We start from the raw sequence: 12,209 nt of genomic DNA, 5'->3' as shown, positions 1-12,209 counted from the left end.
CACACAATTAAGGGATCACAGTATAGGAAGTAAAATACATGTCCAAATACAGATGGCTTGTTTTGCTGAGTGAACAGATAAGTCTGTATATAAAGAGACGCCCTTGACTCCCCCAAGGACTGATAGGCATCCAGCATTGGTGAGTTACACGGGAGTCTAAATTTAATCCCTGTTCCAAATAATTTGGAAGACAGTCAACATTGCTTTAAATTGCATAAAGTATTTGCTATTAAATTTATGTTTAATTTATTAAGATGATTAATATGATGATGAGGAGGCCAGTGATGATGATGATGATGATGATGATGATGATAATTACTGTTAAAGTCCTTTGTTATGCTGTGTTTATTGTTTCTGTTCATTTTCGTTTCTGTTTCATGAATATTTTTGGTTTTAGCCTCCAAAATAGCATTTCCAGAACCACATTTGTCACAGTGAAAGTGGGAAAAATGTAAGTTATTCTCCTAAATGTTGATGTATCAGGGTTTATTTGGAAAATAAACTGCTCCAAAAGAAAATTATACTCTAAAAAACAGTGACAGTGCCATACCTGTCTGTAGCAACAATTTTTAGTAAACTTTTTTAGGTTACAACTTTGCACAGAAAGTGAAAGGATATATTGCAAGGTGTGAATGCAAAATGGAAAAAAGAGGATCATGTGGAGAAGTAATAAATCTTGCCTCTAAATTTAAAAGAATGTAAAATGTTTTCTTGTTTTGAAAAGTCCTTTCTTCATCTTCATCTTTGAATCTTACAGTGAGGTGCCATCATGAGCACTGACGCGGAAATGGAGGCATTTGGCCCGGCGGCCATTTACCTCCGGAAGCCAGAAAAGGAGAGGATTGAGGCTCAGAACGCACCCTTTGATGCCAAAACAGCGTACTTTGTGGCTGATGCTGATGAGATGTACCTGAAGGGTACTCTTCAAAGTAGAGAGGGTGGCAAAGCCACTGTCAAAACTCTCTGTGGAAAAGTGAGTAAAGTTCCAGCAAACACTGGCATTAAGGGGTCAACTTGTGCTCACCCTGACACCAATCTCTTTATCTTTTCTGTCAGACTCTCACAGTAAAGGAGGACGACATCCACCCTATGAATCCTCCAAAGTTTGATAAGATTGAGGACATGGCCATGATGACCCATCTTAACGAACCAGCTGTGCTGTATAACCTCAAAGAGCGTTATGCAGCTTGGATGATCTACGTGAGCACAGCTACTTTGTTCATCAGCAATTCACAGAGGAAAATCTTTTCTTTTGCTTAGTGTCGCTGATCTACTAAAAGATTCTCGATTTTCCAGACCTATTCTGGGCTCTTCTGTGTCACTGTGAATCCTTACAAGTGGCTCCCAGTGTACGACGCTGTTGTCGTGTCTGCCTACAGAGGCAAAAAGAGGATTGAGGCCCCACCCCACATCTTCTCCATCTCTGACAATGCCTATCAGTTCATGCTCACTGGTAAGAACATAAAAAAGTGTTAACTGATGGCTATAGTAAATGGTACTTAAGATAACACTATAACTTGAGAATAATGAATCACAGATACCTGGTACTTGTTCCATATTTTTTCCATATTTTTCCATATTTTTCAGACCGTGAAAATCAGTCAGTCCTGATTACGTAAGTATTCATGAAATATTGGCAAAAGACTTTATAATGCAATACATTCCATTGCAGGAAGGATTTTTCTAGCTCAAAACTCTACTGAAGAAGGAGCAGAGCATAAAAGAGAATAACTTAGATTGTTATGAAAGATTGACAGATACATTCATCAGTAAAGGTGAATGCTTTGTGATTAAGATACTTAGATTTCCAAATCAAGGAAAACATTTGAAACAAACTGATATCTCTGTGTGCGCCCCCCAGTGGAGAATCTGGTGCAGGAAAGACTGTGAACACCAAACGTGTCATCCAGTACTTTGCAACAATTGCAGTATCTGGACAACAGAAGAAGGCCGAGCCTAGTGCTGGGAAATTACAGGTCAGTGATATTCTGCACATATTCAGCTACAATATCTATCACCTCCTTCAAACTATTTTATTAATATGGGTTGACTCTGTCTCTGTAGGGGTCACTGGAGGATCAAATCATTGCAGCTAACCCTCTGCTGGAGGCTTATGGTAATGCCAAGACTGTGAGGAATGACAACTCCTCCCGTTTTGTAAGTTCCACTTGAGTCCATTTGTACTGCCTAGCTTTTTGAAGCAATGGTATTTGACAGGCTAGTTTTTTTCTAAGCAACAATAGTATGTCTAAGTGATATTCCTCCGTAAACTTCACAGGGTAAATTCATTAGAATCCATTTTGGTCCCACTGGAAAGCTGGCATCAGCTGATATTGAAACATGTAAGTATCTCCTGTGATTCCACAATCTGAAAACTAATAAAACTACATCTAACAAAAAGCGCATTATAGAAATGCTTACAATGAAACACTCTTATATCAAACCTTCAGATCTGCTTGAGAAGTCAAGAGTAACTTTCCAGTTGTCTGCTGAGAGGAGCTATCACATCTTCTACCAGCTCATGACTGGCCACAAGCCTGAGCTGATTGGTATGACATGTTCAAGAATCAGACTTATTACTTATGTTTGACTGACAGCCAAGTTAAAAATCATTTCTTTTTGCAGAGGGACTCCTGATCACAACCAATCCATATGATTTCCCTATGATCAGTCAAGGTGAAATCACAGTGAAGAGTATCAATGATGTGGAAGAGTTCATTGCTACGGATGTAAGTGAATACATTTCTCTTTTTAATGCAAAATATCTTTAAAGATCTGTCACTAAATTACTTAATAGGGATCATACTCATGCAAAATTTGACTTCCAGAGTTATAATGACACAGGCGTTTATTGCCCACAGATATACACTGATGTGACATACGGTGTCAAGACTTAACAATGTTGTCCAGAATTCCAATTCATAGATTCATTAAAATTCAAATTACAGACAGCCATCGATATCTTGGGCTTCAGTGCTGATGAAAAGCAGGGCATCTACAAGCTGACTGGTGCTGTGATGCATCATGGGAACATGAAGTTTAAACAGAAGCAGAGAGAGGAGCAGGCTGAGCCTGATGGCACTGAAGGTAAGTGCCAGAATGTGAATTAAATAAAACATGAGATGTATAATGGAGTTTGGTGGGTATTCCTAATGTCTAAATGAGATAGAATGGACTAACAGATTTCTTTATGGGGTTTTGTTTATGTTAAAGCCAAGATATACCACACTCACAGAAAAACTGACAAATCTTTTTGTATTAATGATCCCATTTTTCATATTTAAATTGTGTCTGGAAACTGTGATGTACTGTTAACTATATCGACGTATTATTAATTTGCTGCATCACCATTCTTTTAACATTAGTGGCTGACAAAATCGCCTACCTCATGGGCCTGAACTCAGCTGATATGCTCAAAGCTCTGTGCTACCCCAGAGTGAAAGTCGGAAATGAATTTGTGACCAAGGGACAGACTGTACCACAGGTACCCTGTTGCCTAATGTATAACTTTATGCTTTGACAAGGAAGAGACCACTTTATCTGTCAGTAATGTTTATACATAGAGGGGAAAAGCATATAAATTTATAATTATTATGCAGCCAAAGATACTGAATATTTGCATGCTTCATTTTAATTCAATTAGGTGAACAATTCTGTTATGGCCCTCTGCAAGTCTGTTTATGAGAAGATGTTCTTGTGGATGGTCGTCCGTATCAACGAGATGTTGGACACAAAACAGCAAAGACAGTTCTTCATTGGTGTGCTGGACATTGCTGGATTTGAGATCTTTGATGTGAGCATTGAATACAAGCATATGATGTTTTCCAAATGCTACAATGCTTTAGGATAAAAAAAAAAATAATAGGCATGATATGTGCACATGCGCAAAGATCTTTCCCTTGGTATAATAATAAGATAAAAAAAAAAACAGATCTGACCCTGCTTCTTGTGAAACGTTAGTTCAACAGCTTGGAGCAGCTGTGTATCAACTTCACCAATGAGAAACTGCAACAGTTCTTCAACCATCACATGTTTGTGCTGGAGCAAGAGGAGTATAAAAAAGAAGGCATCGACTGGGAGTTCATTGACTTTGGTATGGACTTGGCAGCCTGCATTGAGCTTATTGAGAAGGTTAGCAGAATGACAAGACACCATGTCCATTTACATTTAGCATCCACATCTCTGCATCAAACACATAACACATAATTATTTGTGCTTTCAACAGCCAATGGGCATCTTCTCCATCCTTGAAGAGGAGTGTATGTTCCCCAAGGCCTCAGACACAACCTTCAAAAACAAGCTGTACGACCAGCATCTTGGCAAAGCTGCATGTTTCCAGAAGCCAAAACCTGCCAAGGGAAAGGCAGAGGCCCACTTTTCTCTGGTTCACTATGCCGGCACTGTTGACTACAATATCATCGGCTGGCTGGACAAGAACAAGGACCCCTTGAATGATTCCGTAGTACAGCTGTATCAGAAATCTGGAATGAAACTCCTGGCTTTCCTGTATGCATCTCATGCCGGTGCTGAGGGTAAGCTAAAAACTATTAACCCCTTTGTTATGTTTGTTATTGTTTCAAAGATTCTTAATAACTGAATAAATAACAATGAATTATTTGCCAATAGAGGGAGGTGGTGGCGGCAAGAAAGGTGGCAAGAAGAAGGGTGGCTCTTTCCAGACAGTGTCTGCACTGTTCAGGGTGAGAATATTTACTTCACTTACTCGCCCTCGGTCAAAAATCAAAGGTCTTAAGCAAAGAAATTGATCAAGTTACAAACAAACAAACAAAAAAAAACTGCAGGCAGAAATAATCAGCAAATCATATTTTATGATTTATCAGGAGAATTTGGGCAAGTTGATGACCAATCTGAGGAGCACTCATCCCCACTTTGTGCGCTGCCTGATTCCCAATGAGTCCAAGACTCCAGGTGGGTATTGATCATATTTAAAAAAAAATGAACAGATAGAAAATGATAAAATATAAATCAGTTGAAATATTTAATTGAATGAACCACCTGAATGACTTTACTTACCATGGTTTCTTAAACGCTTCTTAAAACTCTGTAGAAATCATAACAGGAAATATTCACACACTATTTAAAAGAATGTGCCTCACTTCTCCAGGTCTTATGGAGAACTTCTTGGTTATCCACCAGCTGAGGTGTAATGGTGTACTGGAGGGTATCAGAATCTGCAGAAAAGGATTCCCCAGCAGAATCCTCTATGGTGACTTCAAACAGAGGTAATTTTCCATTCTGCATGCTCCAAAATCTGATCATGTTTTTATGGCATAAAATACATAATGCTCTTTGGGCATATTAGCTTAATCAGTGGGCTTCATTCCTGGAGAAAAAAAAAAGATTCAGGTGAAAGATGCTAAGTGCGGCATATAATGTGTATAATTGTTGAGTACAGATGACAACAGTATCCTTTACTTGGCAATTTAGATATAAAGTCTTGAATGCCAGTGTCATCCCTGAGGGACAATTCATTGACAACAAGAAAGCCTCAGAGAAACTCTTGGGCTCCATTGATGTTGATCACACTCAGTACAAGTTTGGACACACAAAGGTAAAGATGGTCAATCAACTCATGATAAGTAAAAGACAAGACATTTACTCTGTAAGGTATTTATAGTGCATTGTGCTCTATTATACTGTACTGGGACATTTCACACATCAGAGATCTGTGTGGTAGACATTCTCCTGTCAGCCCCATATATAGGTAAACGAAAATACAAAGCTTCAATTCATCGTGCTTAGCGCTATTGCTGAACCCTGAGCAGCAAAAGTAACCTCAGAGTAGAACATACTCAACATTTGAAAAGATGTATATAGCTTCAATGACACACTCAAATATCTTTTAAATTCCACTCATATGAGTGAGAGCTTAGTCTATCCATGTGATGATACTGTCTCTGTCTAAAAACAGGTGTTCTTCAAAGCTGGTCTGCTGGGTACTTTAGAGGAGATGCGAGATGAAAAACTGGCTCAGCTGGTTACCATGACTCAGGCCCTCTGCCGTGGATACCTCATGAGAAAGGAGTTTGTAAAGATGATGGAGAGGAGGTAAACTAGTTGACCATTCAAATATCTATGAAATATAACATATAGTTTTCCCTAGTTATCTTAAGTTGACTTTGGTGTCAATCTTCCCAGAGAGTCCATTTACACTATCCAATACAACATCCGCTCATTCATGAATGTGAAACACTGGCCATGGATGAAGCTGTACTTTAAGATCAAGCCTCTTCTGAAGAGTGCTGAGACTGAGAAGGAAATGGCAGCAATGAAGGAGAACTATGAGAAGATGAAGGTGGATCTGGAAAAAGCACTAGCCAAGAAGAAGGAGCTTGAAGAGAAGATGGTGTCACTTCTGCAAGAGAAAAATGATTTGCAGTTACAAGTGGCAGCTGTGCGTAATCAAAGAAAATTTTGAACGAAAATGATCTGCGGTCTGTTAAAGACCCAATATAAGCTCTCACTTAATATGAAGGGATTGCTATCAAGTTTAGATTTGTGAATTTATATCCTGTTTCCATTCAGGAAGTCGAGAATCTTTCTGATGCTGAGGAGAGATGTGAGGGGCTCATCAAAGCTAAAATTCAACTGGAGGCAAAACTCAAAGAGACTACAGAGAGACTGGAAGATGAGGAGGAAATCAATGCAGAATTAACTGCTAAGAAGAGGAAACTGGAGGATGAGTGTTCTGAGCTGAAGAAAGATATTGATGACCTGGAGCTTACCTTGGCTAAAGTGGAGAAGGAGAAACATGCCACAGAGAACAAGGTAAACATTACATAAAAACGATTATGCTTTAAAAATGTAGAAGTTTTAAAAGATGCAATTGACTAAGAAAACACTTTCTTACAGGTAAAAAATTTGACAGAGGAAATGGCCTCTCAGGATGAGAGCATTGCTAAGTTAACCAAGGAGAAGAAAGCCCTCCAAGAGGCACACCAGCAGACTCTTGATGATCTCCAGGCAGAGGAGGACAAAGTCAATTCTCTGACTAAATCAAAGACCAAACTTGAACAACAAGTGGATGATGTGAGTTCCCTCCCTCGAATCCCTATACACTAATAGATACAGCATTTGATAGAGGTAAGGGTCCATTTTTAAATAAGAATTGTGATACACTTTCATTTTCATGAGGCTACAAAGATTTAAGGTAAACTGCTGTGTCAAAAACAATTGCCACCATAAGTGTTCAGTCGTTTGCCTGAACACTCAAAGCAATTATCCACTGAAACAGCTTGAAGGCTCTCTGGAGCAAGAGAAGAAGCTCCGCATGGACCTTGAGAGAGCCAAGAGGAAGCTTGAGGGTGATCTGAAATTGGCACAGGAGTCCATAATGGACCTGGAGAATGACAAGCAACAGTCAGAAGAGAAGATCAAGAAGTAAGTATTAGTCACATTGAAGACAAACTGTAAAGTATGTGTATATAATCATCATATTGATCATGCATCAATCATCAGAATGAGCTAATATGTAAATTCCCTTAAACAAACAGGAAGGACTTTGAGATAAGTCAACTACTGAGCAAGATTGAGGATGAACAGTCTCTAGGTGCTCAGCTTCAGAAGAAAATCAAGGAACTCCAGGTGAAGTTTGGATCCAATCATTTCAAAAGAAACACTTGCTGTGCAGATTGAATTGTAGATGGGAAATGAGAAACTGAACTTCTGTCCACCACAGGCTCGTATTGAGGAGCTGGAAGAGGAAATCGAGGCTGAGCGTGCTGCTCGGGCTAAGGTTGAGAAGCAGAGAGCTGATCTCTCCAGGGAACTTGAGGAGATCAGTGAGAGGCTTGAAGAAGCTGGCGGTGCCACTGCTGCTCAGATTGAGATGAACAAGAAGCGCGAGGCCGAGTTCCAGAAACTGCGACGTGATCTTGAAGAGTCCACCCTGCAGCACGAAGCCACTGCTGCTGCTCTTCGTAAAAAGCAGGCAGACAGCGTGGCAGAACTTGGAGAGCAGATTGACAACCTCCAGCGTGTCAAGCAGAAGCTGGAGAAGGAGAAAAGTGAATACAAGATGGAGATAGATGACCTCAGTAGCAACATGGAGGCTGTTGCCAAATCAAAGGTATTTGTACAGATTTCAAAATAAAACCACAGACCTTCACACTGGAAACAAGAAATGTACAGCTTATTATTTTTATGCTTTTCTTTATTAGGCAAATTTAGAGAAGATGTGCCGTACCCTTGAGGACCAACTTAGTGAGCTAAAGAGCAAGAGTGATGAGTATGTTCGCCAACTCAATGACATATCTGCACAAAGAGCGAGACTACAGACAGAGAATGGTAAGTGTTTACAGCTACTAAGATACAATTCCAGTTTTAAACTTAATTACAAACTAACATCTACTGTTTGTGGCCAATAAGGTGAATTTAGTCGCCAGCTGGAGGAGAAAGAGGCTCTTGTTTCCCAGCTGACCAGAGGCAAGCAAGCTTACACACAGCAGATTGAGGAGCTGAAGAGACAAATTGAAGAAGAAGTCAAGGTAAATACAATACTAAACTAGATAAGGTTTTATGAATCCCAAAATAATCTCACAATCAACACGTCAAGTAATTAATGAATCTCTTCTTTTTAAGGCCAAAAATGCCCTGGCTCATGCTGTTCAGTCAGCACGCCATGACTGTGACCTACTCAGAGAGCAGTTTGAGGAGGAGCAGGAGGCCAAAGCTGAGTTGCAGCGTGCACTGTCCAAGGCAAACAGTGAGGTGGCTCAGTGGAGAACAAAATACGAGACTGATGCCATCCAGCGTACTGAGGAGCTTGAGGAGGCAAAGTAAATGACAGACAGCTCTCAAACTGAAATTCTTTGGCTGGTATTCACATAAGATTTTTAAACAATATTTTCTTCTCTCCAGAAAAAAGCTTGCTCAGCGTCTGCAGGACGCTGAGGAATCCATTGAGGCTGTTAACTCCAAGTGCGCCTCCCTGGAGAAGACCAAACAGAGACTGCAGGGTGAAGTGGAGGATCTGATGATTGATGTGGAGAGGGCCAATGCACTGGCTGCCAACCTTGACAAGAAGCAGAGGAACTTCGACAAGGTGAAAAGAGGAAAACATAGTCAGCCAAGACATTTTTTATGGTTTAAAAAATGCTTCAAGTAGTTGGCAGTATTATTGATGAGATGGGCTGATCACAACAGGTTCTGGCAGAATGGAAGCAGAAGTATGAGGAAGGCCAGGCAGAGCTGGAGGGTGCCCAGAAAGAGGCTCGCTCTCTCAGCACTGAGCTCTTTAAGATGAAGAACTCATATGAAGAAGCTCTTGATCACTTGGAGACCCTGAAGAGGGAGAACAAGAACTTGCAGCGTATGCTATTCAGAATTCATTATTCACGAGCAATTTTTTGCACTAAAAATATGTATACATTCATCAATAACTATCATTCTTACAGAGGAGATCTCAGACCTCACTGAGCAGATTGGTGAGACTGGAAAGACTATTCATGAATTGGAAAAGGCAAAGAAGACAGTGGAGACCGAGAAATCAGAAATTCAAACTGCCCTTGAGGAAGCTGAGGTAATATTGTGACAACGACTCCCTACAACGACTCCTCCTACTCCTGATTTTTGGAAATGTGAGATGTATCATTCACTACATTATCACTACACTGAGGATGACAGTACATCACTTCATATCTGAGTTCGATGTAATTTAAATCTCATTCCTCAGGGCACACTTGAGCATGAGGAGTCCAAGATTCTTCGTGTCCAGCTTGAACTCAACCAAGTGAAGGGTGAGATTGACAGGAAACTTGCTGAGAAAGATGAGGAAATTGAACAGATCAAGAGGAACAGCCAGAGAGTGATTGAATCCATGCAGACCACATTAGACTCAGAGGTCAGGAGCAGAAACGATGCCCTGAGAGTTAAGAAGAAAATGGAGGGTGACCTGAATGAGATGGAGATTCAGTTGAGCCATGCCAATCGCCAGGCCGCTGAGGCCCAGAAACAGCTGAGGAATGTCCAAGGACAGCTCAAGGTATATACTCTGAAAAACCTCAGCCCATTTAGGAAAGACACTGTTTTCAAAATTTCCAACGCTAACTTATTTTCATTTTAGGATGCCCAACTTCACCTTGATGAAGCCGTCAGGGGACAAGAAGACATGAAGGAGCAGGTTGCCATGGTGGAGCGCCGCAATGTTCTGATGCAAGCAGAGATTGAGGAGCTTAGGGCTGCTCTTGAACAAACTGAGAGAGGCCGCAAAGTGGCTGAACAGGAACTGGTTGACGCCAGTGAGCGTGTAGGATTGTTGCACTCCCAGGTATATCACAATGTCTCATGCTGAAAAATGAAATGTAAAATGTTTAAAATATAATTTTTTTTATCTTAATATTGTATAAAGCATGCAACATTAGAGGAAATGTTGATGGATTTTTTGAAAACTGCAGCAAAACTTATTAAACACATTAATATATTTGTCTAGAACACCAGCCTTATGAATACCAAGAAGAAGCTTGAGGCTGACCTCGTCCAGATTCAAAGTGAGGTGGACGACACCATCCAGGAAGCGAGAAATGCAGAGGAGAAAGCCAAGAAAGCTGTTACTGATGTCAGTAAAACTCCCTCTGGATTACTCAGGCTCTTCAAAACCTTTAAAATGTATTCAAAATCCAAGAAAGTGCATTAAAATACAGTAATTACACATTAAGTAATGTAGAATAAGTAAAAATAAGAAATGGAAGATACATAGAAGATACATACAAATCTGATGGAAGATACATAGATGAACTGAGGGCTTTTTTCATTTGTCTTTTCAAAAAATATAGGCTGCCATGATGGCAGAGGAGCTGAAGAAGGAGCAGGACACCAGTGCTCACCTGGAGAGAATGAAGAAGAACCTGGAGGCCACAGTCAAAGACCTGCAGCACCGTCTGGATGAGGCTGAGAGCCTGGCCATGAAGGGTGGAAAGAAACAGCTTCAGAAGCTCGAGTCCAGGGTATGAGGCACTGTTTAAACCTCAAATATGATCTATCTAGGTGTAGGTACATATCCTGAGATTGAGAGTGTCATCACGCTGTCTGTTGAAGGTGCGTGAGCTGGAAACTGAAGTTGAAGCTGAACAGAAGCGTGGAGTTGATGCTGTTAAAGGTGTCCGCAAATACGAGAGGAGGGTGAAGGAACTCACCTACCAGGTATCTCATTAATATTACGTCAATTACAAAATCCCAAATGGCACCTACTCAGAGTGAAACAAAGTGTAAAATAAGAATTGTGAGTCTGTGTTTTGTAAATGATATTTTTTCGACACTTCACAGACTGAGGAAGACAAGAAAAATATTACCAGACTGCAGGATCTGGTTGACAAACTGCAGCTGAAAGTGAAGGCTTACAAGAGGCAGGCTGAGGAAGCTGTAAGTGCAATATGACAATTATTTCCAATGTAGAAAAAGCATACTGAATAATTGTCCTACCTTTTTACAAGCAAAATGTCTGATTTTCCTACAGGAGGAACAGGCCAACACTCACCTGTCCAGGTACAGGAAAGTTCAGCATGAGCTGGAGGAAGCTCAAGAGCGTGCTGACATCGCTGAGTCTCAGGTCAACAAACTGAGAGCCAAGAGCCGTGATGCTGGAAAGGTATGCTGAAATACCATTGACATGTCTTGTGTAATAGATTATTATCTTTGATAAGGTCTAATAACTTTACTACCTACAGAATATAAAGTGACAGAAAATTGTCTTGTGTTCTGTTTCACTTTATCTCTAGAGCAAAGATGAAGAATGAAGTTGGTGATACACAACAACAAGCACACATACAATATGAGTGACTTGTGAAATGTCATGATATAAGCTTTTAATAAAATATTCATTTTATTCAATGAATTCTATGTGTTGTTCCATCATAATGAATCCCAAAATTTGAACAAAAATGGCACCTTACAATTGCCTAGAATTCATCATATACATTCATTTAAATCCAGATATGTCAAACACAGCACAACACAAATCACTGTGGATTTCATATTAAAATACATACATTTCAGAATATCAAAAAAAAAAACCCCTCAATATATTATTTCGACAGTTTTTAAGTACATGTTCTTCTCGCCATACAAAGATTATGTCACAACCTGCACCGCCATTTTGGACTTTTGGTTTGCCATGTCTTTGTGCTCCTGTTCTTTGTCTGTCTCCACCCCTCACCTGTTCCTGTTTTGTCTCATTATTACCTTGTTAATTT

The 12,209-nt window shown here is 40.1% G+C and overlaps 1 protein-coding gene across 2 annotated transcripts; it reads left to right on the top strand.

Annotated features, from left to right (window-relative positions):
* The first annotated feature begins 769 nt into the window (after window positions 1–769).
* LOC115813863 (myosin heavy chain, fast skeletal muscle) lies at window positions 770–11,753 on the top strand. Of its 2 annotated transcripts, none has more exons than XM_030776528.1 (39): window positions 770–973; window positions 1,057–1,200; window positions 1,297–1,453; window positions 1,588–1,615; window positions 1,862–1,976; window positions 2,065–2,157; window positions 2,279–2,342; window positions 2,451–2,549; window positions 2,626–2,729; window positions 2,949–3,087; window positions 3,366–3,484; window positions 3,644–3,793; window positions 3,961–4,131; window positions 4,226–4,532; window positions 4,633–4,700; window positions 4,842–4,929; window positions 5,126–5,243; window positions 5,449–5,572; window positions 5,933–6,069; window positions 6,160–6,415; window positions 6,547–6,789; window positions 6,874–7,050; window positions 7,256–7,401; window positions 7,515–7,605; window positions 7,700–8,089; window positions 8,181–8,307; window positions 8,389–8,507; window positions 8,602–8,798; window positions 8,881–9,064; window positions 9,166–9,331; window positions 9,417–9,541; window positions 9,695–10,003; window positions 10,085–10,288; window positions 10,451–10,576; window positions 10,794–10,964; window positions 11,056–11,160; window positions 11,284–11,379; window positions 11,474–11,605; window positions 11,736–11,753. In XM_030776528.1, exons 1-39 carry the CDS (start codon window positions 770–772, stop codon window positions 11,751–11,753), a joined length of 5,811 nt encoding a protein of 1,936 aa, XP_030632388.1. The 2 variants fall into 2 exon arrangements, with proteins under 2 accessions (XP_030632388.1, XP_030632386.1); XM_030776526.1 differs by having other exon boundaries at window positions 4,627–4,700.
* The last annotated feature ends 456 nt before the right edge of the window (window positions 11,754–12,209 follow it).

The sequence above is a fragment of the Chanos chanos genome, chromosome 6, assembly GCF_902362185.1.
Source record: "Chanos chanos chromosome 6, fChaCha1.1, whole genome shotgun sequence".
Lineage (NCBI taxonomy): Eukaryota > Metazoa > Chordata > Actinopteri > Gonorynchiformes > Chanidae > Chanos > Chanos chanos.
The sequence above is the reverse complement of the archived record's forward strand: the minus strand, read 5'-3'. Positions and strand labels throughout refer to the sequence as shown.